Genomic DNA, 27,101 nt, shown 5'->3' on the forward strand with positions numbered 1-27,101 from the left:
CCCACTCATCCATCCATCCATCCATCCATCCATCCATCCATCCATCCATTTATCCATCCACTCATCTATCCATCCATCCATCCATCCATCTGTCCGTCCATCTGTCCGTCTGTCCGTTCATCCATCCCTCCATCCATTCATCTGTCTATAAATCCATTCATCTATGCATCCATCCATCCATCCATCCATCCACCCATCCATCCATCCATCCATCCATCTGTCCATCCGTCTGTCCATCCATCTGCCCATCTGTCCATCCATCCATTTATCCATCCATCTATTCATCCATCCACCCACTCATCCATCCATCCATCCATCCATTTATCCATCCACTCATCCATCCATCCATCCGTCCATCCGTTCATCTGTCCATCCATCCATCCATCCCTCCATCCATTCATCTGTCTATAAATCCATTCATCTATGCATCTGTCTATCCATCTGTCCATCCGTCTGTCCGTCCATCTGTCCATCCATCCATTTATCCATCCATCCATCCATCCATCCATTCTTCCAGCCATCCGTCTAACAAACACTTATCTGGTGCTTCCTGTGTGCCCCAGGACACTGTTAAGTCCTGGGGATATGTCAGTGATGACATATTCCTTATCCTTCTCATGCGCCAATGGGGGATGTTATCCAAGTAAACAAGCAATTAGAATGCAGAGTTATAAATCCTGCCCACTGGAGGAAGGTGCCAGTGGCATCTGAGCAAGTAGGAGGGATGACTGACGCCACCACGAATAGTTAGGGAGGGCTAGCCAGAGGAAGGATCCATCTGCAGTGAGACCTCAGGGAAAGATTTTTCTAAGGAGAGGAAATAAAACGTGAAAAGGCTCAGGGATGAGAGAACAATGTGCTGGTTGATCAGCTGCTTATTTATGATTTCTTCAGCTGCAGTCAGTGATGAAAACTTGCACAGTGAAGCAACTCTATTTTTGCTATAGGCTTCTGCTTCCCAGGTTCTTTGTCAGGTCCAGGCTTCCGGACAGAGGTGGCTTGGGCACTCCGTTTCCAATCACTGGCTGCCTTGTGGCAGTGGCCGGCTCCCATGGTGTGTGAGGCCTTGATTTCTACTTGGCCAGTGGTCTTTGGACTGCATAGCCTCATGGATATTTCCTACTCTCACCTGCTCTGCTTACTGGGTTTTGCCTCCTTCTCAAGGCCAAGTTTAGCATATCTGGTCACAGGTGTCAACTCCATTATGTCCCAGCTGAAAGAGGCTGCTCACCCCCAGGCAGGGGGGCTGCCACATTCCCAGGAACCCTCTAGGAACTCTGGCTGCAGAGAGAGCTGAGTTGGATGCCTCCCCTCTGCATTTTCCCGATACTCAGGGCAGCAGCTCCGTGTTGTAGCATCACCAAGATCAAGGGAAATGTGTACTAGTCCAACCTTAATTTAACTTAAAATCCCTGCCAATTTCATGTTAGCAGATCCTTTTGGAGTTGGAAGTAATGGCCCATATAATGCCTCGAGCTGGAGCAATGACTTATGTTGATGTCACTCACTGGCTTTTTATGGAAATTATTAATAAATCAGTAATTCTATCTGCAGTGATGTTGTGTTTATAAATATTTAATTTACCTTCAGGTGCCCACATTTTCTTCATCTTTACCTTAAACTCTGCTGACGTTGCTCTTCTTTTGGAAGCGCTGCTCACTAGATTTAAGTTATCAGTAGCGAGAAAGGTTAACTTATTTCTCCCCCCACTTCCTCTCTGGAATATGGCTTTATGGTGTCTTTTCTTTTTAATCTTTATGTGATTTGGCTCAGGGGGTTGGGGATGAAGCTGAGAGAACACGTCTCTTGTGACAAAGATGACAGATTCGTCCAGCTTCAGAAAAGGATGAAACTTTTCAGTGATGACCTTGCATCGTGGGGACCTCTTGTTGGCATGCGTTTCTCCCTCCCTCAATTAATGACATGCAGAATCTGAAATGGTGTCTGATGTCTTCCTCCCACCGAGAAAGACTTTCGTCCTTGCCACCGACTCATCGTTTGAGGCCCAGTGCTTTGATTATTACCATGTGGCAGGTTGAATGGAAAGGACTTAGACAATCAGAATAGACACAGAGTCCAGGTTGAGGGTTTCTCTAGCAGAGCTGGAGTTCCAGGCTCGCAAAGGAAAACAGCAGCTGGGAAACAGCAAAAACTTTCTTACCTCTCGGGATCCAACGTGAGCTAATTGTTGTTATTATCTTTTTATTCTTCTGTTTCAGGAAATCGCAGCTTATTTAATAACATTTGAGAAACACGAAGAATGGCTAACCACCTCCCCTAAGACAAGGTAATGTCCCAGATCTTGCAGTTTTTCAAATATGTACAGTAAGTGGATTGATTTGCATTGATTACCTGGTTTGGCCAGTCAATTCCTGGGCAGTGAGTTGAAAGTGCCCTGTTGTGCTGGATGGCGTTCGACATTGAGGTCTCATTCATTGACGTAAGACGGTGGCAGCGAATACCGTCAGATGGATTAGAAAGAGCGCAAGTGCCATCCGCCGGTTGGAACTTGTAACCTGACGGCTGGATCCTTCAGCCGGGTGCTTGGAAGTCTTCACAGGCAGGAGCCTCCGGGGAAGTTTATTTTGGGAATTTCACCTGCCACTAGTGTTCTCTAGAAACGAGCTTTTAAAAAAAGAGAAACCAGCTTAACTGCCTACTTTTATCTCAACGTGTCTTACAAACTGAAAGCCAAGTTATTCTTGATTGGTGGTAAAGAGATCCCCCCAAATCAGAAGCAATGGCTAAGCTCGCAGTTTATTATGTAGTAAATGTCCTTGAACCTGCTACCTGCTGCAAACACTTAGCCTCTCTCACCACTTGGGAATAGAGGGAATTGGCCAAAATAGAGCCGACCTGCGTTCCGCCAGCACCAGTGATGTTACCCTTGTGTGAAGAGCGGTGGTGTTGGGACTTAGGGTTGATTTTAAAAGGCAGCCTCTTTTGTCCTCCCCAACTCCAGGTTTTTATTTTTGGAATGTTCCAGAGCTTCGGAAATAAATGGCCACTCTCTTCCAATTGCTGCAATTTTTCTGTTAGCAGTGACAGGGCTCAGGTGTTTATTAGCTGGCGGGGTGGTAGCCGCAGTGGGGTTTACACAGGACACCTGGACTGCAGGCTTGAACTGAAGTTGTGGAACGTCCTGTCGGTTTCACATTGGACAGCAGCCCCAGAGTCCCCAGGTTTGTTAGCTGGGACCAGGAAAGTGTTAGGTGTGTCCTCTGTGCCCATGGCCCATGGGCTTGACCTGTTCATCCTTCCTGAGTCATGGGAAAGGTCATCCTTAAGAATGTTTATTTATTCTGGAAGGTACTCAAAAATATCACATTCTTAGCTTGAATATTTACTGATTAGCATTTTTCAGATGAGGGCACAGTCCTCCCCTTTGAAGGGGGCTAGAGGGTATTGCTGAAGGAAGACTGGGTGTTGAGGCTCCCTTCCCCACGTGGCTTTGATTCCTTTAACTCTAGCCTGAGAGCAGGAGGAGAGTCCCTCTGCAGGAGTCCCCAGTGCCTCGGCCTGCGGGGACTGTGGTTTCCTTTGCTATAAAATCAAACAGTTGATATCAATCCGCTTTTGCTGTGATAATTCTGTGTAAGAAACACTCTGCAAGCTTAGTGACTTTAAACAACAAACCTTTATTTTCTGCCTCATGGGTCTGTGGGCCTCCTGTGGCTTTGGGTTGAGGTCAGGTCTGCTGCATACATCATTTTGCTTTGGGACCTAGGCTGAGAAAGCCCCCTCTGCCTGGGACATTTGCTTCTCCCAGAGGAGGGCGAAGGCTTACAAACCCAAGGCAGCTGATGCAGGTGCAGTTAAAACTCCTGCTCAGAGGTGGAATCAAATGTCATGCCTGCTGATAAATCCACTGGCCGATGCAAGTCCCCTGGCCAAGCCCAGCACGAATGGGGCTGGGAAGGGCATCCTTCCACAGAGTGGGGGTAGAGGCAGGCCGTGGACAGTGGATGGGAATACAACGCACTGTTTGGTGAATACTGCCGTGTCAGAAACTAGAGAGCCTGCTGCGCCCATCTCCCCTTTCTTCTGTGCCATCTTCTTTGAGGGCATCATTCTCAAACTTGAGCAGGCATCAGAATCAGCTGGGGGCTCATTAAAGTGCAGGCCACAGGGCCCCACCCCCAGGTTTCTGATTCAACAGGTACGCTGGGGGGCCTGAGCATTTGTTATTTCTAACAAGCTCCCAGGATGTAGGATGCAGCTGGTCCGGGACTGCACTTTGAGGACCACTGGCCTAGTTTTCTGGGGGAAAAGGAGGCTCATCTGATTTCTGCCTCTGCACTATTTCCTGACTCCCAGGGGTGGCTCTCATCTCAAGTAGCCACCAGCCTCTCCGTGTGCCCTTCACTCCCCACTGAAACAGTCCTTGAATCTAAGTGGAAAGAGAAGAGCTCCTCCTTAGCCAGAGTGAGCTTCTCTGGAATGTGTCCCGGGCCAGACATCTGATTTCAGATATGCAGACTCGCGCCGGGTTTGACGGCAGAACAGCAGAACATTTCAAGGCGGGGGTTTTACTTGGAGGTTCGGCCTTTGGAATTTGGGTTACAGTTGAAAAGGGGATGTCACTCAGGGTCCTGCCTGACTCGCTTGACTTTCCGGGGTATACACAGAGCCGAGAGACCCCACCCTGGCAGAAGAAGGGAGGTGGGTTTCAGATGTGGAAAAATCCGGGTTTGAGCTCTGGCTCTGTCATTCAGTGGCTTTGTGACTGTGAAAAGGTTATCTTTGCTACTTTAAAAGTTCTGCTTTCTCTTTTTTTTTTTTTTTTTTAAGACGGGGTTTCACCATGTTGGTCAGGCTGGTCTTGAACTCCCGACCTCAGGTGATCCGCCCGCCTTGGCCTCCAAAGTGCTTTGGATTACAGGCGTGAGCCACCACACCCGGCCTGCTTTTTCTTCTTCATATAGAAAATGGAGTCGATGTCGATCCCGTCCTTGCTGGGTCACGGTGAGGACTGAATGTAGTCATGTTTCTGATTCTGCTTCGCATGCCGTGCGGGTCTGTGTCCATGTGCCTCTTATCTGCGGGGCAGTCCCCAGCCTGCTGGAGCCTTCGCCTTCAGCAGGCATCTGCCAGGATTTCTCCAGGCTTTGGAAGGACGAATTTCTTTCCTAAAGGCAGAGGGTGAAGATGGAGGGTTTCCTATTAGTATTATAATATCCACTCCGTGTTTACACTTGAAAGCTTCTTGTCCCAGGAGAAGGGAAACTTGCTGTGCTTGTTCAAGGACCTTCCTAAATTAGTTGTTGAGTTGTGTTTGCATCCCCCGCCCCCACCCCATCTCTAGTATTGAAATTAATTGGTGCAGTTAACTGCTGAGTTCATACAAACTGGCCTCCTGGTATTAAGGAATTAATGACACCAATACTCTGCTGAACGAGAAGGCAATACAACTTCTGTTTGCTGCCGCCGCTGCCACTGCTAATTTCATTTTGGAAAATTAATAAAAATGAATTGCACCACTGACATTTATAGAGTTTCCTAATAAAATGATACATTGTTTGTGTGGAGGAATCCCTATTAAATTAATTGTTGTAATCAGTTCACATATAGATGTTGGTATAGGAGCTGCAGAGGGGCCCCCTGCTTGTCTCTGTGGCCTGCTGCCGGCTGGGGGTTATAAATATAGTCCTTGCTCAGATACTGCCCTAATTACAGAGAAGGCCCCGGGAGCCCCAGCTCACCTGTTTAATAATGAGGTATGCTACACAGAGGCTCCCAGGGCTGGGGACCCCAGGGGCAGCCGTGGTATCGCAGAGGAGCTGAATGCTGAGTGTTGCAACAGCCCGTATTGTACTCCCAGCAGCTGGGACCTCCGGTTTGAAAAATCACCCTGTGGAACGTCTTTATTTGGCACTTGCTGTGTGCTCTGTACTCAGTGTGATAATAATACTGTTTGGATACCCCAGGGAAATTCACACTCCCCACCCTGCCAGGCGAATTGAGACTCTTGGAGTGAAGAGTGCCCTCCCTCTGTCTAGAATGTTCTCCCAGCTCCTCCTGCAGGGCTCCACTGGGTGTCCCTTTCTCCGGGAAGTGCGCCGACCACGCAATTTAGAGCCTCGCCCCGCCCCCACCCAGCCAGCCCCCTTTCCTCCTTTCTGGTTTTACGTTTCTCTGGAGCACCCATCGTCTTCTGACACTGTGTCTGTTATGATTGCCTTGCTTAATTTATGTATGCATTACCGACCCACTCCAAAGTGCTAGCACCAATAGGAGAGGGATTTTTAGTGGGGCTTGTTCATGGGGCACCCCCGGTACCTAGAACAGTGTGGACACCTCCCAGACCCTCAAGAAATATCCGTGAAATGAATGAAAGTGACGTAGAAAGGTGACCCTGAGTGTTGTGAAGGAAGGGACCTGGGTTTTCTCCACTACTGTTTTTTGGGTATTTCTAGCCCCAGGATGGTCCAGTTGGACCAGCACTGTGATCTCGGGCACTGCCCATGGGCCAGACGCTGTGCTTTGAAGCCCTCCCAGCAGCTCTGCCAGGTGTGGAGGGTGCGTGCCTTCCTGGGGCTGCTGGTGAGTCAGTGCTAGAACTGGAACGTGAACCCAGGATGATCTCACTGCAAAGCCCATAACCTTCGCTTGTGTGCCTCTACTGCCCGGAGTGTGTGTGTGGCTTTCCAGGGAGCCTGTCAATAGCTCCTCTATTCCTCTCCGCCTCTCACTGCCGTGAATTCCAAACCAAGAGAACCGGGCTCCAGGGAAAGGTTCTCTTTGTCAGTAAGCGTGACTCACACGTGCCAGCCAGGAGGGCTTCCTACCCTGCCTCCCCCACCCCCGAATTGGAGTTAGCCCCCCAGTCACAGGCAGTGTGGAAGAACTGCACATTACCGTGTGGGAGACAAGGCCCCTTTCACCAGAGGGCGGGGAGCAGGGCTGAGCCCAGTCCAGGCAGGCGACTGTAAAACTGAGCAATACCAATAATTTATTCCTCCTCCCCTGGGAAATATGCAACCTTCCCTGGAAGCCAGGGACACACAAACCTCAAGATCGATGTAAGAGCATGTCCTTCCCGGGAATCCTGTTTATACCAGTTAGAAAGAGGCTGGAAAAAGCTGTTAATTATCTAATTAATTAATTAGATTGATATAGATAGCACCTCAACATGGAAGCACTAAGGGTCTAGTAATAGAATTTTCCTATAATGAACACTAAATGTTTTTTGGCCAATAAGCAATAAAACAGCCTTGTAGAAGGAGGGGATCTAGAAGGAAAGGAAGAGAAAAGTGAGCCTTGAGTTTCAAGAAGACTCCAGTGGCTCGGAGAGAGCTTCCAATCTCTTCCTGCTGGTTTCTCGACCCCATCTGTCCATTGCAGCTTTGAGTGCCCCAGATTTTTCCCTGCCCTGATGGTGATGAGCACCAAGCTGTGACCTCTGCTCTTTCTTCCCACATTTTCCCTCTCGGGGCTCCCAGGACTCCCCAGCTCCATGATCTGACTGTGAAGTCTCCGTGGATCACTCCCCACATCTGATTCTGTCTCCCTGGCGCCTGGATGCCGTGTTACCATCTCCAGCTCACCAACCTCCCTCCTCCCTCCCTGAGCCCGACTCTGCTTTCCATCTTCTGACTTCCGTGGTTCTAGAAGAACTGCCACATGTTTGGAGACGTCACCTTGGACTCCAGGTGGCTTCTCTTTCCCCTTTGTCCCCTGCATCTCATTAGTCACCAACTCTGCCAGTGTTTCCAACTTTAATTCACATCCTCGTTTTCTTACCTTTCCCCCCAGGTTCGGCTGCATCCTCACTGCCACTGTCAGGTTTGGAGTATTGAAATGTCTCCCACTAGGTCTCCCTCTCTAAGCCAAACTCCTTCTCCCGTTGGTTTTCCTGAAATATTCCTTTTTTTCCATCCTTCTTCTACTTGAAAGCCCTAGAGACTTACTGTGAGCTTCCAGCCCCTCCAGGGATGTCTTTAAGGTCACCCTTCTGTCTCAACCCACCTTTTCAGTTTATTTTCCTTGACGTCCCACCTCCAGGTGCTGCTACAGTTAGGGAGCTGCTGGCTGCTCTCTGAACATCTTTCTTGTCCCCCACTTTGGCCTTCACTTTGCATTGACCTCACCTCTAATGCCCTCAAGTCCAGTCTGGTCTGCCTGTTCCTGGGAGCCTTCCCCAAACTCACCGACTCAGAGCAAGCCCTTCTCCCTGCTCCCGTAGCTGCATGTGCTTTGCTGTCAGTTGTTTACCAATTCAGCCATCATGAGTAAGTCTTTCTTCCCCAGTGGGGTGGCATTTTTCCCAAGGACAGGGTCATGCTGCCCCTTTTGTCTCTTATCAGCCTGTGTGCAGGGAGGCCAGGGCTTTGATGGGGTAGAGTAGGCAGAAGGTGGACAGAGCGTGGACTCATTCACAGCAGCAAGTTTGCCCAGGACGCAGGAGTGCCAGTGCCCAGACCCTGCCATCCATGGAGTTCTTTGTCCTAGACAGCCCTTGGGGTCCTGGCATGGTGTCAGCCTGTGAGCAGAGGCCTCTTCCTAGAGAGCCTGTGTTATCAGGCCCCAGGCTGGTCCCGGTGCAGTAGGGGGCTGTCTTTGTTCAGCACCCCTGTAAGACTCCTGGGAGCAACCTGTTGGCCACCTTTAAGGCGTCTGCTCCTCAGGGCAGACAGTTACAGGATTTTCTAAGGAAGCCCTATTCCTGGTAAAGTTGCTCAAGTGACCAGAATAGAATTGCAAAAATCATTTAAAAATTCCCAGAGCTAGAAAGAAATGCAATCCTGATACCTCTTGCAACCTGCACGAAGCTTGAGGACGTGACGCTCAGTGACATAAGCCAGACACGAATGGACACACGTTGTGTGGTCTGCTGCCTGCGGGATCTAGAATAGTCCGCTTTGGAGATGGACAGTAGATGGTTTCCAAGGGCTGTGGTGGAGGGAGGGAGAAATGGGGAGTTAGTGTTTAATGTGTGCAGTGTTTCAGTTGGGGAAGATGGATGATGGTGATGCTGGTGGCAGAGCAATGTGAATGCACTCTCTGCCACTCAACTTACACTTAAAAATGGTTAAAATGGGAAATTTAATGTTACATATATTTTACCACAATTAAAAAAAAATTCCCTGGCCAGGCGTGGTGGCTCACACCTGTAATCCCAGCACTTTGGGGGGCCGAGGCAGGTGGATCACGAGGTCAGGAGATTGAGACCATCCTGGCCATGGTGAAACCCCATCTGTACTAAAATACAAAAAATTAGCAGGATGTGGTGGCGTGCGCCTGTAGTCCCAGCTACTCAGAAGGCTGAGGCAGGGGAATCGCTTAAACCCAGGAGATGGAGGTTGCAGTGAGCCGAGGTCGAGCCATTGCACTGGATGACAGAGCAAGACTCTGTCTCAAAAAAAAAAAAAAAAAAATTCCAGAGTTGCTTCTGTAGCTCTTCTTAGGTATTCAGCTGGGCAGGATTGGCAGGGGTCGGGGAACTGTGTGTGTGTGTGTTTGTGTGTGCGTGCGCGTGCGCGTGTGCGCGTGTGTGCGTGCGCATGCGGGGATGGGTTTTAGACTCAGCTCATTTTAGGACTCTGCACTTTGGAACTATGCAGGAAAAAGGAAACTGGGTCAGCAGTGGTTTCTGCACGGTAACCTTTGCATTATGCTGAGCTGGGGTCTCGCTTCAAATTAACACAGAGACATGTCACGTTAGGTGCATTTCAGCACTTGTGTAAGGTATCCAGTAAATACTCGGCTGAGGCCATCGTTAGCCAAAGGGCAACTGTAGGGTGAGGGAGCTGGTGGGTCCCATGTCTGTCAGAATTCCCAGGGAGCCCTCCTGCCTGAGGATTTCCTCGCAAGGCACCTGTCACATAGTTTTCATCTATTTCCGGGACGAGGCGGGGAATGAGCTGTGGCCTGTATCCTGATGGAGTGTCTGGCGCTGTCTCGACAGTGGGAGGGAAGTCCCCAGCCTCTGCATGGAAATAGGTCTGCCCTGGATTCCAGTTATCTTTATCCTAGTTAATCTCAGAATACAAAATGTCAAAGCAGGGACAACCCATGGAGGCTACTTCCTCACATCCCTCCTGCCCCCACCCCACACTGTGTCCAGGAAGGTGGCCAGGGCAGGGGCACTGATGACCTATGGGGGGTGTCACACATGCTGGGCTCCTGATCAGAGGACATGCAAGCCTCATGTGACCTTGGCCAACTTAGCCACCAGCACCAGCCCAGGGCTCATGTCTCTTAGCACAAGTGCTGAGGGTCGGCCTTCATCCCACCCCTCCTCACTTCTTGGGGCCAGGAGTGCAAGTCCCAAGTGTTCTGGAGGAACCAAGAAGGAAGCATTGGTGTTGTGTCTCTGATTCCTCCCTGGGTTAGACAGCTACCAACTTATGGCTCCTGCCCCCCCACCATTTTTTTTTTTTTAATATGGAGTCTCCCTGTCACCCAGGCTGGAGTGCAATGGTATGATCTCTGCTCATGCAACCTCCACCTCCCAGGTTCAAGTGATTCTTCTGCCTCAGCCTCCTGAGTAGCTGGGATTACAGGTGCCCGCCAGCACACCTGGCTAATTTTTATATTTTTAGTAGAGATGGGGTTTCACCCTGTTGGCCAGGCTGCTCTCGAACTTTTGACCTCAAATGATCCACCTGCCTCGGCCTCCCAAAGTGCTGGAATTACAGGTGTGCATCAGCGTGCCCACCCCCCTTCTTTTATTATTTTTATTTTTATAAAAATTATACATGTACTTAGTTTAGTATGTCAAATGGCCCTAAAATGCTTGTAAGAAAAGGCAGCGGCCTCTGCCCTACAGCTCAATCCTGGTTCCCAGGGGCGGCTGCTTTCCACTCTTTTGGTTCTGATATTTACCTCCAGATTTCTAAATATGTTGACTCTGCTATTTCTTGATTTGTCAGTTTTAGACATCATCTTCCAGCTTCCTCAGAGGCTAACTGAGGATTTAGCTTTCTTACTGTGTCCGATGCTGGGCTCTTCCATACCTGGGGGAGGGGCTGGTTCATGGAGGGAGTCAGCTTTCTGTTGGTGACTCTGAGGTTCAGCATTTCTACTATTTTTCTCTGGAGCCCTCTGGGTTCTCCTGACAAGGATTGGTCGATGTGCTGCCTAGTTTGAGCTGGCCTGGCTGCTAGCGGTCTGAGAACCAGGCAGGGCAGGGGACTGGGAATGCCAGCATTGGGAATGAGAGCTATCATGTCATTCTCCCAGTTTCTAGCCTGTGTTTCTTGCCTCTATTCTGCTGTTTCCAAGTTTGGAGTCTTACCAGATTTCGACTCTTCAGAGAATTGATGTGTCTCCCACTGGGGCAGAGGCCAGGGGTTGGTTGCCTGTCTGCTCAGCGTAGACACAGGACTCTGTGGGTGTACCCCCCCCCCACACACACACAGATCTGTGAACTCCCTCTGCCTCCCACCCCATTCCTAACTTCTGCCTTCTGTGGCACCTGCTGCTTCCAATTTGCGAGTCTTCTGGAGGCCTGGCAGGCCAATTAGCGTGTTGTTCCTGGTGTCCCCTGTATGGCACTCGGGTTTCTGCTTCCTAGATTTGGCTGTGTCAGCTCCCAACCCTGCATCTGCTTCCCGTCTCTCTAGAATGTGTTGGCGTCTCTTATCCACGCTCGTCTCTGTTCCCCTTGGCTTTCTCCTTGTGGGTTTATACTTGTTTTCATTCCTTTACTGTCACTGGTTAGGACTAGTGACGCTGCGTCCTCCCCGCGAGCCAGCCCTATTTCTTCCTCGCTGGCCTTCGCCCAGAATTGTGCGAATGGGACCCGCTCCCCTTGTGCTCTCATCCTTCCTCTCTCTCCTCTTCATTTCCTGCTCGCTCTCGAGCTAACTTGCTGTTTCCCTCTCTTGCTTTTTTCTCTTTTTCCAAGTCTTTTTCAGTCTGCAGGAAGAAATGCCTCCAAGTGCAGTTTGGAGGTTTGTAAGTGTTTCTAAGTGCACAACTGCTCAGGCTGGGAAATCCTGCTGCCAACACATATGTACGCATCCTTCCTGTGTGCGAGGGCCCAGGTGTGCAGCCCGACCCGCACCAAGCCCCGGTGCCGGCCTCCTCTCCCCCTTCTTAAGGCACCACTCTTAGTGTAGAGCCTTTCCTGGCATTGGCACAAGGGCCATGGTGTGGCTCTCCCTGAGCAGGATTTCAGGGATCCTGGGGACCACCAGGGCCATCCACTATGCTGTGCATGTCCCCTGATGGTGGCATCTCTGTGGCTTTTATTTTTACATGGTTCTGCATGTGTCTTCTTTGGATTATACCGAGACAAAAGCCTTCACAACAGGGGCTTCATGCCAGGGCGTCTGTGATGCATGCTGGGGCGCCCCGACAGGAGATTGCCCGCCCAGGGTGACGCCTGCCAGCGTCTCTAAGCAGGACAGGCTGGCAGTGATGAATACTTCTGAGAATAACACAGCTCCCTGGCACTGTGCTCACGTAGATCAATAGGTATTTGCACGCCCCGTCCGTTTCCATCGACGGTCATTTTGTTTTGTTTCTGCCGCCCTGCAGTTCTTAGCATCTTCAGCCCCTCTCCTGGGTTTGGAAAGTTAGGACTGTCTGGTATTTCTGTAATGGGCCTGGATTGGCATCCATGGTGTTTCCTCTGGATCAGTTCTGATCTAATAAGTCATTGCTCGCTGCCCACGGAAAGGAAAAGGGAGCTGGCCCGTGGGCCTTGTGGCATTGCGAAGTGGGAAGGCAAGTTCTCGGAATAAAGGACGTTTTGCAATTCATAAGTTTCTGTGTAATGAGTAATCACCAGATCATCTGGGTATTCTGGGCTGGAGATTCTACCCTTGTGCTGTTTGGCTAGGAGGTATTACTGTCTGCTATTCTTAGATTTTCCACAGTCCTTCATTATGGAGCTTTCTAAAAAAATTAAAAATAAACCAAAAACAAAGGCAGGAAATCTTTTCTGATTCTCCAGCTCTACTGCATAGCCCACTTTCGCTTGAGCATTTGCTTTGCATGGTGTGTGTGTGCTTACATACACGTGTACACACATACACAGCATGCATATACACAGCATACATACACATGTACACACATACAGCACACATACACACAGCACACATATACATGTACACAGCACACATGCACATGTACACACATACACAGCACATACACATGTACACACATACACACAGCACACATACACATGTACACACACACACAAAGCACACACAGCACACACACGGCACACATACACATGTACACACATGCACAGCACACATGCATATGTACACACAACACACATGCACACACTGCACATGTACACATGAACACACATACAGCAATATACACATGTACACACATACATGGCACACATACACATGTACACACATACAGCACACATACACATGTACACATATACACATGTACACACATACAAAGCATACATACAGCACACACATGTACACACCCACAGCATACATACACAGCACACATACGCATGTACACCCAGAGTACACATACACATGTACACACACAGCACACATACACATGTACACATGCAGCACACAGCACACACACATACATACACATGTACACACAGCACACACACGTACACACACAGCATACACAGCATACATACACAGTACACATACACATGTACACACAGCACACATACACATGTACACACATATACAGCACACATACACGTACACACAGCACACATACACATGTACACACATACACACACAGCACACTTGCACATGTAGACACATACACACATATGCATGTGCCCAGGCACATACAGACACAGAAGCATACATATGCAGATACACAAGTACACACGTACAACACACATGCATAAACAAATTTGCAACACACAATACATGCTTGCACATAGCACAGAAACACACATACACACATGTAGGCACAGACACACATATGCATGTACCCAGGCACAGACACAGAAGTATATACATGGACATACACACACTACTACACACATGTACACATAACACATGTGCAAGCAAATATTCAACATAATGCATACACACAGCACAGCAACACACATATACATATATACACATAAAAACATGTAAATACCTACACACACACACATACACACACACACCCCTTCCTGTATTGGTCACTGTTCTCTTCTAAGAAGCCTCTAGGAAAATTTGTCTTCTGTTTGTTATGTGTCTTAGATGAACTTTTTTGGGTAGAGGAAATTTTCTCCTAAAAGAAAAAATTAATTTTTCTATACTGGCTACTCCTGACCTCACCTGGCAGGGAATTTATTGTTAATTTGGCTGTTTAATTTGAGGTGACTGTGGGGGAAGAGAGAGCGAGAGTCCAGGCTGGGGCAGCCACATCTGGGAGGGGAGGGTCCTGCCCTGCCGAGGACAGGGAGCTCGCTGAAGCGTTGGTGGCTAGAGTTGTGACTTCCCATCACTCCCTCCCCTGGGATGATCTGTAGGCATTCAGGATCTGAGTTTTTTCTTTTGGCCTTTGCCTGCAGTGGAATTGAATTTGCATGTAGAATGGCAGCTAGGCCGAGGGACCAGAGAAATCAGCCCACTACTAGGTCTGGGGAAGGTGATGGCATTATGGAAAGAACAAATATGTGTGTGGGGATGGAGGAGGGAAAGCAGATGAGACACTTTTCCTTCTCCCCAGGAGCACAGCCGGCACCATGAAATGTGCCATTTCCACATATTTTCACACCAAAAATCCATGGCCCTTCTGCCTCCAGTGTCATGGGCTCGCTCTAGTTAATTCAGCTCACCAGTGTTGGGTGATGCTGCCCCTCTGAGGCTGGGGATTGACGGAGCTGTGTTTGGGGAATGGGTGTCATCCTCTCCTGGGGCTACGAGCGAGCCCGTTTATTCCTGAGCTGCATGACACGGAACCGTCACCTTCTTTCGTTGTTGGTTGGTAGCCACTCTTCTCTTAGTGAGTACTTTGTTTCCTGTGTGCCAGGCGTTGTGCTGGGCATTGGACATAGTGGTGACCAAGTCAGATCATTTATAAGAATTGCAATTGTGAGGAGTGCTACAAGGGTCAGGTGCAGGCAGAGGCTGCCCCTCTAGTGCATGGGGTGGGGAGTTTGGGCTGAGCTTTGGGTAGGGACTTGACGAGCTTGCCCCTTGCGTGTGTGTGTGTGTGTGTGTGTGTGCACATGTTGCAGGAAAGCATTGTATCCCTGAGCATGGCTGTGGTAGCCTGAGCAGATCTGAGGCAGGAGGGCATCGGGGGAGTGAAGGTAGGCATGAGGTTAGGGAAGGATGGCCAGGCAAAGTTAGGAATTTGGGGATGATGCCAGGTGCAGTGGAGGTTCCCAGCGGTGGGGGTGTGTTGTACAGGTTAACTAGCTGAGTTGCTATTATTAACCCCCTTGGCTGGTTGCCCTGGTGGTGGAGAATGAACTGGAAGTCCAAGGGTGAAAGTGGAAAGAACCCAGAGTGCTCATATGCCAATGTAGATACCATTTTACTGATGGGAAGACCGAGGCACCGGCTCTCCGAAGGTATCCTTGTCCCACTAGCTGCTATCAGCAAAGACCCAGTGGGGTCTGGCCTTCTGAGTGTGGAGAAGCAGAGGAGCTCGGGGGGAACTGGATGCCCGGAGGCTCCAAGCACCAAGCTTCAGCTCCCCCGAATGCCAGCTACTTGGACGGGCTGATGTCAGACCCCCTGTCCCAGCGTCTCCTGGCATTCTGTGCTCCTTTAAACCGACTCCCACTCCCATCTCTGTGTGATCAGCCCCTCCGCTGCTGATCAGGCTCTCAGCTAAGGCTTCAGGAGGGAAGTGGGCTCCAGGGACAAGGGGACGTGCTGGCTGCGGCAGCTTCACACCACGGGCCCATTTACAGGTTAGAAAATGGTTAACGATGATGGTGGCGTTGGCCAATGGAGAGACTGCATGGGGGGATTATTCTTCGATATAATTGCCAAACTTTGAATTCTTTTTTAGCTGCGACAAAGAAAAAAATCTCTCCCTTCACTTTATGAGTAAGTGATTTGGTTCAGCTCCTTCTAGAAAAATTCCATCCTTAACCCCGTCTAAGCCATCAGTGTGTGTCTGGGAATATCCCTAGTTACGCCATTTCTCTAGTGCTTAATTTCTTTACTCAGTGCCAGAGGGTCTGCAAGGATATGTATGAGTTTTGCAGTTTATTAATTTTGCATTAAATAATTAATAGTATAGTTAATTGATGAATTATTCAATTTTCAGGTAAAATGGGATGATAAATATTCATAACTTATTTTATTAAGGGAATTTCCATTTCCTATATCATTAAATCTAGATTAATGAAGGCTGATTTTAAATGAAGATTGAAAACAATTGTGCTTTGGAATTAATTTACCAAGTTAAGGTCATTGCTTTGTGAGTTTACCCCCTGCCAGAAAGTTCGCATTCATCATCTGGAAAAGTATCTGAATTCACAGAAGTCACGTTGCCATCAGTTAGGAGAATTCCCCAGATCTGCTGGGAACTTCCTGCCAAGGGCACTGACATGCCCAGGGTGGGGTGGCCCGGAGCGAGGGTGGCTCTGGGGCCTCCTCCCTTCCGCTGAGCACCGGGCTGTTGCTTTGAGCTGCTTGTTGGGAGGAATTGTAACACAGTTGAGTATTAACATTAGTCCACATGAGTTGTGATGCAGGCGTACATCCCAGGGAAAGAATGATAAGGTGCATATGCCTTAAAGTTGATTTTTAAAATAACTTTGGAGCCAGACACGATGGCTCACACCTATAACCTCAGCACTTTGGGAGGCTGAAGTGGGCAGATCGCTTGAGGCCAGGAGTTTGAGAGCAGCCTGGGTAATATAGTGAGACCCCTCCCCCCATCTCTACAAAAATACAAAAATTATCGGGGCATGGTGAGACACCTGTGGTCCCAGGAGGTTGAGGCTGCAGTGAACCGAGATCGCGCACTGTGCTCCAGCCTGGGTGACAGAGTGAGACCCCGTCCCAAGAAATAAAAAAAGGAGGGGGGTTTCCCACAGAGTTCTAGGAGGCGTCCACAATGATTTCCTATCCACTAATGCTCTCAGTCAAGGGTTAAGTACAGTTTCAGTTTTTATTTGTGTTTTCTAATTATCTGATTTCTTTTAGACCCGGTTTGTGTTAATTTGTAAAACTGCTTAGAGCACAGACCCACTGAGTGGTGCTGAAAAGTTTCTGAGTATCTTGTAGGCTGCTTACAACTTGCAAAACCCCTTCGGATCTGGGATCTGAATCCTCTTAACAGCCCGGCAAAGCAGCTAATGTCTAAGGATATACTGAGGCAGGGAGAGACGGAGATGGAGAGAGACAGAGAAAGAGGCAGAGAGAGAGAGAAACAGAGAGAGAGAAACAGAGAGAGAGAGAGACAGAAAGAGACAGAGACAGAAAGAGACAGAGGCAGAGAGACAGAAAGAGACAGAGGCAGAGAGAGACAGAGAGGGGGAGAGAGAGAGACAGAGAGGCAGAGAGACAGAAAGAGACAGAGGCGGGGGGGAGAGAGAGACAGAGAGAGAGAAACAGAGAGAGAGAGAGAGAGAGAGAGAGGCAGAAAGAGACAGAGGCAGAGAGAGACAGAGAGGGGGAGAGAGAGACAGAGAGAAAGAAACAGAGAGGCAGAGAGACAGAAAGAGACAGAGGCAGAGGGGGGAGAGAGAGACAGAGAGAGAGAGGAAGAGGAGAGAGAGAGAGGTGAGAGGTGAGAGAGAGAAAGGAGAGATAAGAGAGAGAGGGGAGAGAAAGAGAGAAGAGAAGAGAGGGAGAAGGGAAGAGGAAGAGAAGGAGAAGACGAAAGAGGAGGATGGGGAGGAATAGAGGAACAAGAGGGAGAAGAGGGAGGGAGATGGAGAGAGAGGAGGAGGAGGAGGGAGGGATGGAGGGAGACAGAGGAGAGAGACGGAGCGAACCACGTCTCACACCCAGCCTTCTTTTTCCTGTCTGGCCACTTCCTTCCACTCATGGATGAGGAAACTGAGATCCAGAAATTACGTGACTTACCCAAGGTCACTTCAGCTAATTAGGTACAGAAGTTGGGACTAGAGCCCAGCTCTTTCACATTTGAGTGCTTTTTTCAACTTCAGTGTCTTTCTTAGCACTTTAAAATAACTTTTAACCACCCCCGAGTAGTGGAGCACTTGAGAGTATTTATAACCCTGTGGAACCGCGTTTCTCTGCCTCACCAAGTGTTCATTATAATTTTCCAGTGAAACTTGTTTGCTCTGAGGAAGTTGATCCTACGGTAAGCCTTCATTTCAGAGGAGAGCATTTGATGTTGCATCTCATGAACCTGCTCTCCTAAAATTATCCCTAATTGGCTTGGAAAGTGGCTTCCAACAAGCAGATGGCTTAATATCTTGACTTTCTGGTGTGACTCAGGGAGGCACCAGGATTAGATCTAGTTTGGGATTGTGGTCTTGTTATTTGGAGGCTGAGATGCTATCAGTAACGTGCAGACTGGAGCGGCAGCCTCCGGGGAGACGTGGAAACCACTAGGGATAGCCGTGTCATCAGGGATGTCAGATGGCAGGTGGAGTGGGGAGACGGGGCCTTGAAATGCAATTCCATAATGTCTAGTGTTAGTCAGCAAGCCGTTATTGAGTGCCTGCTGCGTGCATAGTCTTGTAGTCGGCACTGTGAGGTTACAAAGGCAATATCAAACATGGCCCCTAATCTAATTGGAGAGACAAGTCACGCATATCTGAGATAACTAGAGAGAAGTTCCCAAACGGTACATGCAGGAGAGCCTGGTGTGCGTGTGTGTGTATTTGTCTGTGTGCGTGCACGTGTGTGTGTTCGTGTGTGCATGCGTGCGTGTGTGTGCGTGTGTGTGTGTGGGCGCACGCACTCATACACACAGCTGTGGGAGGAATGCAAAACGGGGCCAAGATCAATTGGATTCAATTGATTTCATTGGGAAAAACAGCACAGCAGCATTTGTACGGGTGAATTTCAATCAGGAAACCGTGAACTTTGCTGGGGAACGGCGTGCCCTGGCGGGGGATGTGAGAGATGATGCTTGGATTTTTCTCATTCTTAACCCACAGAGAGCAGATTAATTGGTGATGTTAGCATAAATGATAAGGTTCTGGAGGCCATGGAATGCAGGAAGATGGGACGAAAGCCGAGCATCCCTGCGGGAGTCACCTCCTGGAGGGGCGGGTGCTGCTGGGATGCCTTTTTTGTGCACGCTCAGTGGGAGCCTGGCTAGGGCTCAGCCAGGCAGAGCTGTCTTTCCCAGATCTGCTCCCTGAGCTGCAGGGCTGCCCTCGAGGGCACAGCCTGGCCCCATTTAGTGAGCATCTAGGAAGGCGCTGTGAGGCCAGGGGGCCTTCCCAAGCAGGGACTCCAGCCCATGTCTGTCTATTGAAAGCCTGCTTGTCCCACTGTACCCCTGAAGCTAATGGGACCATAAATGGAAGTGTTTACAAGGTCACCCTGATGAGTCACTGGGATCATCTGCCTGCTGACTTCTTCCTACCCTTGAGAATGGTGCCTCTCAACCAGGGAGGCAACCACCCCCTCCCTCAGTCCCCGTGGGACATTTGACAATGTCGGGAGACATTTTTGGTGGTCACCATGGGAGAGGCCAAGCTGCTGGGATCTGGGGTAGAGGCTGCTGATGCTGGAAACCATCCTACAGTGCACAGGACAGAGCCCCGCACGAGTGAGTTATCCAGTCCCAAATGTTGATAACAAGAAGTCAGTGAAGAGAATTCTTACCTAAGTGCTTGGTGGTCAAGAGCCAGGCTCTGTATATGAAGCCCAGTTCTCCCATTTAGTAGCAGAAAGTTACCTTCCCATAGTGCCTCAGTTTTCTCATCTATATAATGGGAATAATAATAGTACATATTGTCGTGAGGAGTAAATGAGTGAAGCATGTTGAGCACTTAGGGCTTAGTGTCATTGGTATGTGATTGACAATGATCTCCCCAGGAATCCACTCTGAACGGCAGCCCCAGATGGCCCGGGCTCTGCACGCACACGGCCCAGTTGTTCCTCACTTCTGCTTTTGTGGTTGTGCAGAAGGACGGCCTGGACTCTCACGTCATTCTTGACTACCAAAAGTGATTCAACAATCCTTGGGGTGAAAAGAGGTTCAGAGAGGAAACGGGGGAGAAAGCTCCCAGAGTCCATATCACGACATTCAACAAAGAGCATTTTAAATAGGAGGTGGTGGTGAGGGCAGTCAAACGCTGCATGGGAAGCCAAATGAAGAGTCCAAACTATTTATTCATCCGACAAATACTTACTGACCATTGGATTAGTTACCTATTGTGTTGTGGCTAATTGCTTTAAAACTCAGTGGCTTAAAATAGCACCTATGTATCATTTCACCCTGTCTGTCCGTCAGGAATCCAGGACAACTTAGCTGGGTCTCAGGGTCTCTCTCAGGGCTGCAGTCTCAGCTGAACACTCAACTGAGGCAGGACCCACTCCCAAGCTCACTCATACATTGTGGGAGGATTCAGTTCCTGGTGGGCTGTTGGGCTGAGGACTCAGCTCCTCTCTAGGTGTTGGCCAGAGGCTACCCTGAGTTCCTGCCACATGGGTGTCTCCAATAGGGCAGCTTGCTTAACCAGAGTTAGCAAGAGACTCTGAGAGGATGGGCAAGGCAAAAGCCAGAGTCTCTTTGAAAATAAATCTCACAAGTGACATCCTTCCACTTGCTGCCATCTGTTTCTTCGAAGTGAGCCATTAACTCCAGCTCGGGTCAAGGGGAGGGGATCCTCAAGGGTGTGGATTCCAGGAGGAGGAGTCACTGGGAGCTCCCTCAGATGCTGCCGCCACACTGTGCATTACACGAAAGGATGGGTAAGGGGGGCAAAGTGTAGGAAGAACAGGCCACAAACTGAGAGTTCACAGCCTCAGTACACACTCTCTGGGCAGCGTTGGGCAAAGCATTTTTGCCTTTCTGGGATTCAGTTTCCTTCTCCTTACAATGGCTTAAGTGGATATAGGGATGGCAAATATGCATGATCCATCAATGCCCAGAGCAGATATCACTACCCATGATACAGTCTTCTGTGAGCTGGGCACACCCTGAGAATCCCTCCTAACCCGGCTGTCCTTTCAGACAGACACAGCTCATTGATCAGAGGTAGCACTTGTGTGGAAATCCATCTGCCATCCCTGTGCGATCTGCAAAGAGACATTCTGTGCTTATGGCGCCACAGACTGCCAATCAAGACATGACAGTAAAATGGGCAGATGAATCATCCTCCCGTTGGCCTGAGTGAGAAAGCCAACTCCTTAGAGATTGAGGACTGGGGGCCCTGTTTCTCCACCTCAGCCCTTTCCTTCCCAGAAGGTACCCAGTGTCTAGACGGGATGATCCAGAGGGGTCACTGCTGAGGAGCCCGTCGTGGGATTTGCTTGACCCAGTGGGGTGGGCTCAGCCTCACATCTTCTGTCTGGTTCCTCGTGGGGGCGGATTTGGCCTCAGTGGCCCTCCTGCCTATGGTGAGCTGGAAAGAGAGCATGGGTCTTTCTGGAAATGAGCCTGAGGTGGCCTGAGGTGTTTCTGCATTCAATTTATCTGAGTTTCAAGTGATGCATCCTGTTCCTTCCTGGATCCCATTCCTGGGCTCGAGGTGATGGCTTAATTTGCTTCTGAAATCTGGATCCCACCCATTCACTCTCTTCCAGTAGCTTCTGGGGGCATCCTGTTAACAAGGAACACAGCACGTTTTTCTGGGCCGTGTAACCCTTTATCCCAACCCATTAGAATTTCAGCACCCTTTGCCTTTTCTCTCTTTTTTTTTTTTTTAAGTTTCTTTTCCTGAAGGGCTGGAATGTTCTGAGGCAGCTTAATAGACATAGATTTGCAATGATTTTTAGCCACTGTGCTTCAGAAGAGTTGAGGAGCTGATGATTAATCCTTGAAACAGCTCTTCCCTTTTGTTTTAAAATGACCTAATAGCTGAATTGGGGGAACAGGCCGGGCCAGCCTGACCCAGTTGGGCTCCTTGTCTTCTGCCGCTTCATTCAAATGAGTCCGCGATGAATTATTCAGCCCTGCTGCAGGGGAGAGCGGGTGCTCCTCCTGTAATATTTAATCAGCAACCTGGGAGGACAGCATCATCTTTACAGACAGCTGCTGCTCACTTAGAGGCAGTTGAATGAGTGTTCTTAGAAGCTGGGTCGGATTCCTGCCTTTTTAGGAAGGTGGTTTGTCCTCTGATCTCAGAGGGATGGTGCCGCTCCCCGGGCTCACCGGAGATCCCTTTGGTCGGTCTTCTCTATGTCAGCAGAAAGCAGCCCCCGGGGCCTCCCAGCCTAGGGACTCTGTGCGACCTCCATTCCCAAATGTGCCCCTTCAGCAGTAACAAACCACCAAGAACTTAATTGCTTAAAATGACTTGGGGCCGGGTGCGATGGCTCACACCCATAATCCCAGCACTTCGGGAGGCCAAGGCGAGCAGATCACCTGAAGTCAGGAGTTTGAGACCAGCCTGGTTAACATGGTGAAACCCCGTTTCTACTAAAAATATGAAAGATTAGCCGGGCGTGGTGGCGTGCGCCTGTAGTCCCAGCTACTCGGGAGGCTGAGGCAGGAGGATTGCTTGAACCCGGGAGGCAGAGGTTGCAGCGAGCTGAGATCACACCATTGCACTCCAGCATGGGCAACAAGAATGAAACTCCATCTTAAAAACACAGACTCAAATGCACTGTCTTACAGTTCTGTATGTTAGATGTCTGACCCAGGTCTCACTGAGCTGAAATCAAAGTGTCGGAAGGGCTGTGTTCCTTTTAGAAGCTCTAGGGGGAGAGTCCATCCCTTCACCTTTTCCAGCGGCTAGAGGCCGCCTGCATTCCTAGGCTCTGGGTCCCCTCCCCCATCTTGAGAGCCAGCTGTGGAGCATCTCTCCGGCTCTCTGTCTTTGACCTCCTCTCCTGGGAACCTCTTCTATTTGGAATGACCTTGTGATTACATTGAGCCCAGGTGGATAATCTAGAAGCATCTCCCCATCTCCAGATCAGCTGATGAGCAATCTCAATTCAACTTGCCACCTTCCCTTTTACCACATAATCTAACATGGTCACAGGTTTCAGGGATTAGGACATGGACATCTGGGGGGAGGGTGCACTATCCTGCCCTCCCACACCTACCATTGCCCTGGATTCATTGTTCCTGGTTTTATAGAAATTTCGATTCAGAAGAAAACTTCTGAGAACCTTCCTGAGCACGCTGTCTAATGCAATTTTAGGAGCATGGGCTTTGGGGACAGACAGACTTGCACCCATCTTAACTCTGCCGCCTGTGAGTTCAGAGAATGGTGTTGGACACAGGATGGCTGATGAATGGTGGACGGGTTGCTTCATCCCTTGGAGCCCCTACAAAATGGGCTTACGAAGACTGACTCCCAGGGCTGCTGTGAGATGCAGTGAGCTGCTGTGTGGAAGGGAAGTGGCGCGGGGAAGCAGCTCATGGGTGGCACCATCACGATGGCTGTCACATATCTGTATCTTCAGTCTGAGTGTGTGGGTCTCTCTCTGTCCAGAGCGGAGGTTGGTATCTTATGAGCCCCTTATCTGGACCCTTCGTGGGGAGGCCACGTGGGTCTCGGGGCATTCGTTGGATTCAGTGGCAGGTGCTTTGGTTGCAGGAGCACTTCGTAGAGCTGTGGCTGCTGGGCTGTCCCCTTTGGTCACCTCTCACATTCGGCTTCATTCAAACCCCATTCTCTTACTTTTAGGATATTGGACCGTATGCCCCTTAGAGACGGGGACACACCTTTTCGTTTGTCTCCCTCAAAATTCCTGTGGGTAATTTTAATAAGAGCCATCTTTCCATTAGTTCTCCTTGATTCCTCAAAGAGCGTGGCCATTCCACCATGTTTTTCATCACTATAACTAGTGAAGGTTGAGATGATTTTCCCCATTTTACAGACAGAAGATGAAGCACTAAATGACCTGCCCAAGGTTACATGGTGACAGTGGCAGAGCTGAACACCAACCCCAGATCTGACTCCAGATGGAGCGTTCTTCCCTTAGGGTTCTAGCTCCCTCCCCCGATAGATAAGCAGTGGAAGTTGTCTACTTTGGATAAGCCTTGAGGCCTCCTCCCTCCCCCTGTGGGTCCCTCTCCCTTTGTGGGAGCACGTTCTGGGGCCAGCAGCCTCCCATTAAGGCTTGCCACTGAATACAAGGACAGGGTCACAGTTACATGCTGCTCAATTGTCCCTTTTGGCTTGTGTGTCTCAGGGGCCCCAGGCCTTCCAGGTCCTCTGCGTGCCTCTCTGACATTAAACATCAGGAGATGGTCCTTTGATCACAGGGGCCATTTGTTTATTTCTTTCACTTTCCAGATCTCACTTCCTTGCACGAAGGTGGGGCTGCTTTGGGCTCAGGCTTCCTGCTTTTGGGGGCTGCCCTATTAGATGCATTGGTGCATTTTCTCATGCTGCTTCCTTTACCCAGTTGGTGGAAACCTTCCCCAGCAGCCTCACATCTGCTTTTCAGGTACTCTGGCCCATCTCTCCCAATCTTTGCACTTGGGGCTCCCAGTTTACCCCAGGAAAGTGTAGCATCAGCACAAGAGGCAGCAACTTTCTGAAATGCAGCGTGTGCAGATAAATTATTCAGTGAAACCCAGTCTAACTTTATTAAGGCCAGAATCATCCTTTTCTGTCAGAAGCCACAGACACAGGCAGGATCAGCAAGAGGCCCCAGGACCTAGACGGCACCCTGGGGCCAAGAGGATTGTGGCTGGCCATGGGCTGGTCCCTGGCATGTGGGCTTGGGTTGGGCTTCCCATGTGTTTCCTTGGCCTCGTGCCTGTGCAGCCCCTCCTAGCAAATGGGGTGGACGACAGAGGCACTTGGGTGGAGGAGCCAGATGTGGCCCTCTTGGAGAGGGGTCATCGGTACTTGATTCTCTTGGTCTGGAGAGAAGGATCTGGGGGCCAGAGTGGCTCCTGGTCAGTGTCCAGGAATTCAGAGGGAGAAAGGAGGGTCTCGGGCAAGACCTCCCCCAACAGGCAGACCAGGGCAGTGCCTATTTATTCATGGTATTTCACATCATAAGAAAGTTAAAGAGTTTGTGGCATTTTAAAAGCTTTACAGATTAATTTATATTCTAACATGGTAATGAGGAAGCGGCTTTTGTCCAAGAGGTGAGATATGCAAAAATAACCTTTAAGTTTCCCATAATTAACCTTTAATGATATTCTCTCACTTTAGCAATATATTTTATGCTTCAAAAATGTAGCAGACAGAAAGGAGTGAGTGCTTCCTGCATCCAAATGCCTGGCAAAAATGAAGTCACTTTGGTGTGAGAGGTCTTACTCCTGTACTTTTGGTCCAAGGCTACTGAAAGGGTCAGATGGTGAAATAAACACAGGACACCTTGGCTCTGTGGTTGAATTGTCCTTTCTTCCCACCATTGGTAGGCCACTGTTTCGGATTCTTCAGAGCTGGCCTTCCCTCTTCATGGCCCGTCCCATCATGGCCCATCCCACCACTGCTGTAACCCCCCGGTCTGCTGCGTGCAGCGCCCTCCCCTCATCCTCACTCTCCCTGGCCTTTGGTGGGCTTTGACCTTGCAGGTTGATTGACCTTCTGTCAAAGTCCTCTTCTGCTGATTCTGCAGGGTACCTAACATGTGCCAAGGCCCTGAGCTGCTGCCCTCAGAGTTACGTCTAGTGGGGGCCCCAGACACCCAGACCACAGTGTCAGCAGCAGGAGGGAAGGCACCACTGCTATGACCCAGGGTCCCCTGTATTAGTCAGGGTTCTCTGGAGAAACAAGCAGTGTGTGTGTATGTGTGTGTGTTTACATACATATACAGAGACCAGGGGTATCCAATCTTTTGGCTTCCCTGGGCCACACTGGAAGAAGAAGAATGATCTTGGCCACACATAAAATACACTAACACTAGCAGACGAGCTAAAAAAAAAAAATTGCAAAAAAAATCTCATAATGTTTTCAGAAAGTTTATGAATTTGGGTTGGGCTACATTCAAAGCTGTCCTGGGCTGCATGTGGCCTGTGGGCCACAGGTTGGACAAGCTTGACACAGACAAAGAGATTTCTTATAAGAAATTGGCTCCTGTGATTATAGAGGCTGAATAATCCCAGGATCTACAGTCAGGGCAGTGGAGACCCAGGAGGGCCGACGGTGTTGTTCCAGTCTGAGTCTGAAAACCTGAGATCCAGGAGAGCTGATGGTGGTGTTCCGATCTAAAAACCAGCAGGCTTGAGACTCAGGAAGAGTCAAGTTTCAGTCTGACTTCAGAGGCCAGAAAAGACCCAATTCCCCACGCAAGGCAGTCAGGCAGGAGGGATCTTCTCACTTGTGAGAGGGGCAGCTTTTCCTTTTTTGTTCTATTCAGGCCTCCAGCTGACTAGACGGGCATGTGATGGGGGCAACCTTTTTTACTCACTGTGCTGATTCAAATGTTAATCTCATTTAGAAGCACCCTCATCCACACACCCAGAATCACGTGTGGCCAGTATCCGAACACTGCATGGCCCAGTTAGATGAACACATAACATTTTACCCCTCATATAACATGACCCCTCCTGTAACATCACCCTCATGCCCTTCTGCCTCTGGAAGCCTCTCTCCTTCTTACCTTTGTGGGGTTTCCCTGTCTTTCCTCCTTGCCTTCTACCCCATGCCTTCAACCATCATCTCTTGGCAGGTGACCTCCAGTGCCTCACCACTGACTTAACTAGATTGAGTCATTAATCAGTTAATTTTTAAAAAATCACTTAAAACACGGAATCATAATTGTAGGCACACAAGTTAAAAATTTAACTTGAAACCTATAACTGAGTATTTACTAATCTTTTGAGGTAGGACCAAGGTTTTCTTGGTTTTCCTTACTGTGGGCCTGCTATCTGTGGGTGAATTCTGTCACTTTCCACAGATTGCCCTGTAAGACCTTGTCTGCAGCTTCTCATTTAGATTTCTTCAACACGGAGGGGCAACTATGGACACACCTATGAGGCAATCAGAGAACAGAATCCTTCTAGAGTTTTATGACCCCCGCTAATATTTTATAGTTGAATCCAATCCACACCCACTCAAATTTCATAGCATTCCTTAGGCAACTTATTTTTATCGAATCTTGCTAAGTATTTGACTCAGTTTTCATAGAAACAACTATCTTTTCTTGCTGTTGTTGAGTCAGAGGTTTGCTCTTGTTGCCCAGGCTGGAGTA

The 27,101-nt window shown here is 49.3% G+C and overlaps 1 protein-coding gene across 14 annotated transcripts in view; it reads left to right on the forward strand.

Annotated features, from left to right (window-relative positions):
• The window catches only part of CAMTA1 (calmodulin binding transcription activator 1), a 963,406-nt gene that overhangs the window by 306,685 nt on the left and 629,620 nt on the right, over positions 1 to 27,101 (forward strand). For all 14 annotated transcript variants that reach the window (XM_017498373.1, XM_037727793.1, XM_017498371.2 and 11 more), the window contains one exon: positions 2,220 to 2,287. In XM_017498373.1, the coding sequence (XP_017353862.1) occupies positions 2,220 to 2,287 (68 nt within the window). The remainder of the gene's footprint in view (positions 1 to 2,219; positions 2,288 to 27,101) is intronic.

Source organism: Cebus imitator, unplaced genomic scaffold (assembly GCF_001604975.1).
Source record: "Cebus imitator isolate Cc_AM_T3 unplaced genomic scaffold, Cebus_imitator-1.0 Scaffold240, whole genome shotgun sequence".
Lineage (NCBI taxonomy): Eukaryota > Metazoa > Chordata > Mammalia > Primates > Cebidae > Cebus > Cebus imitator.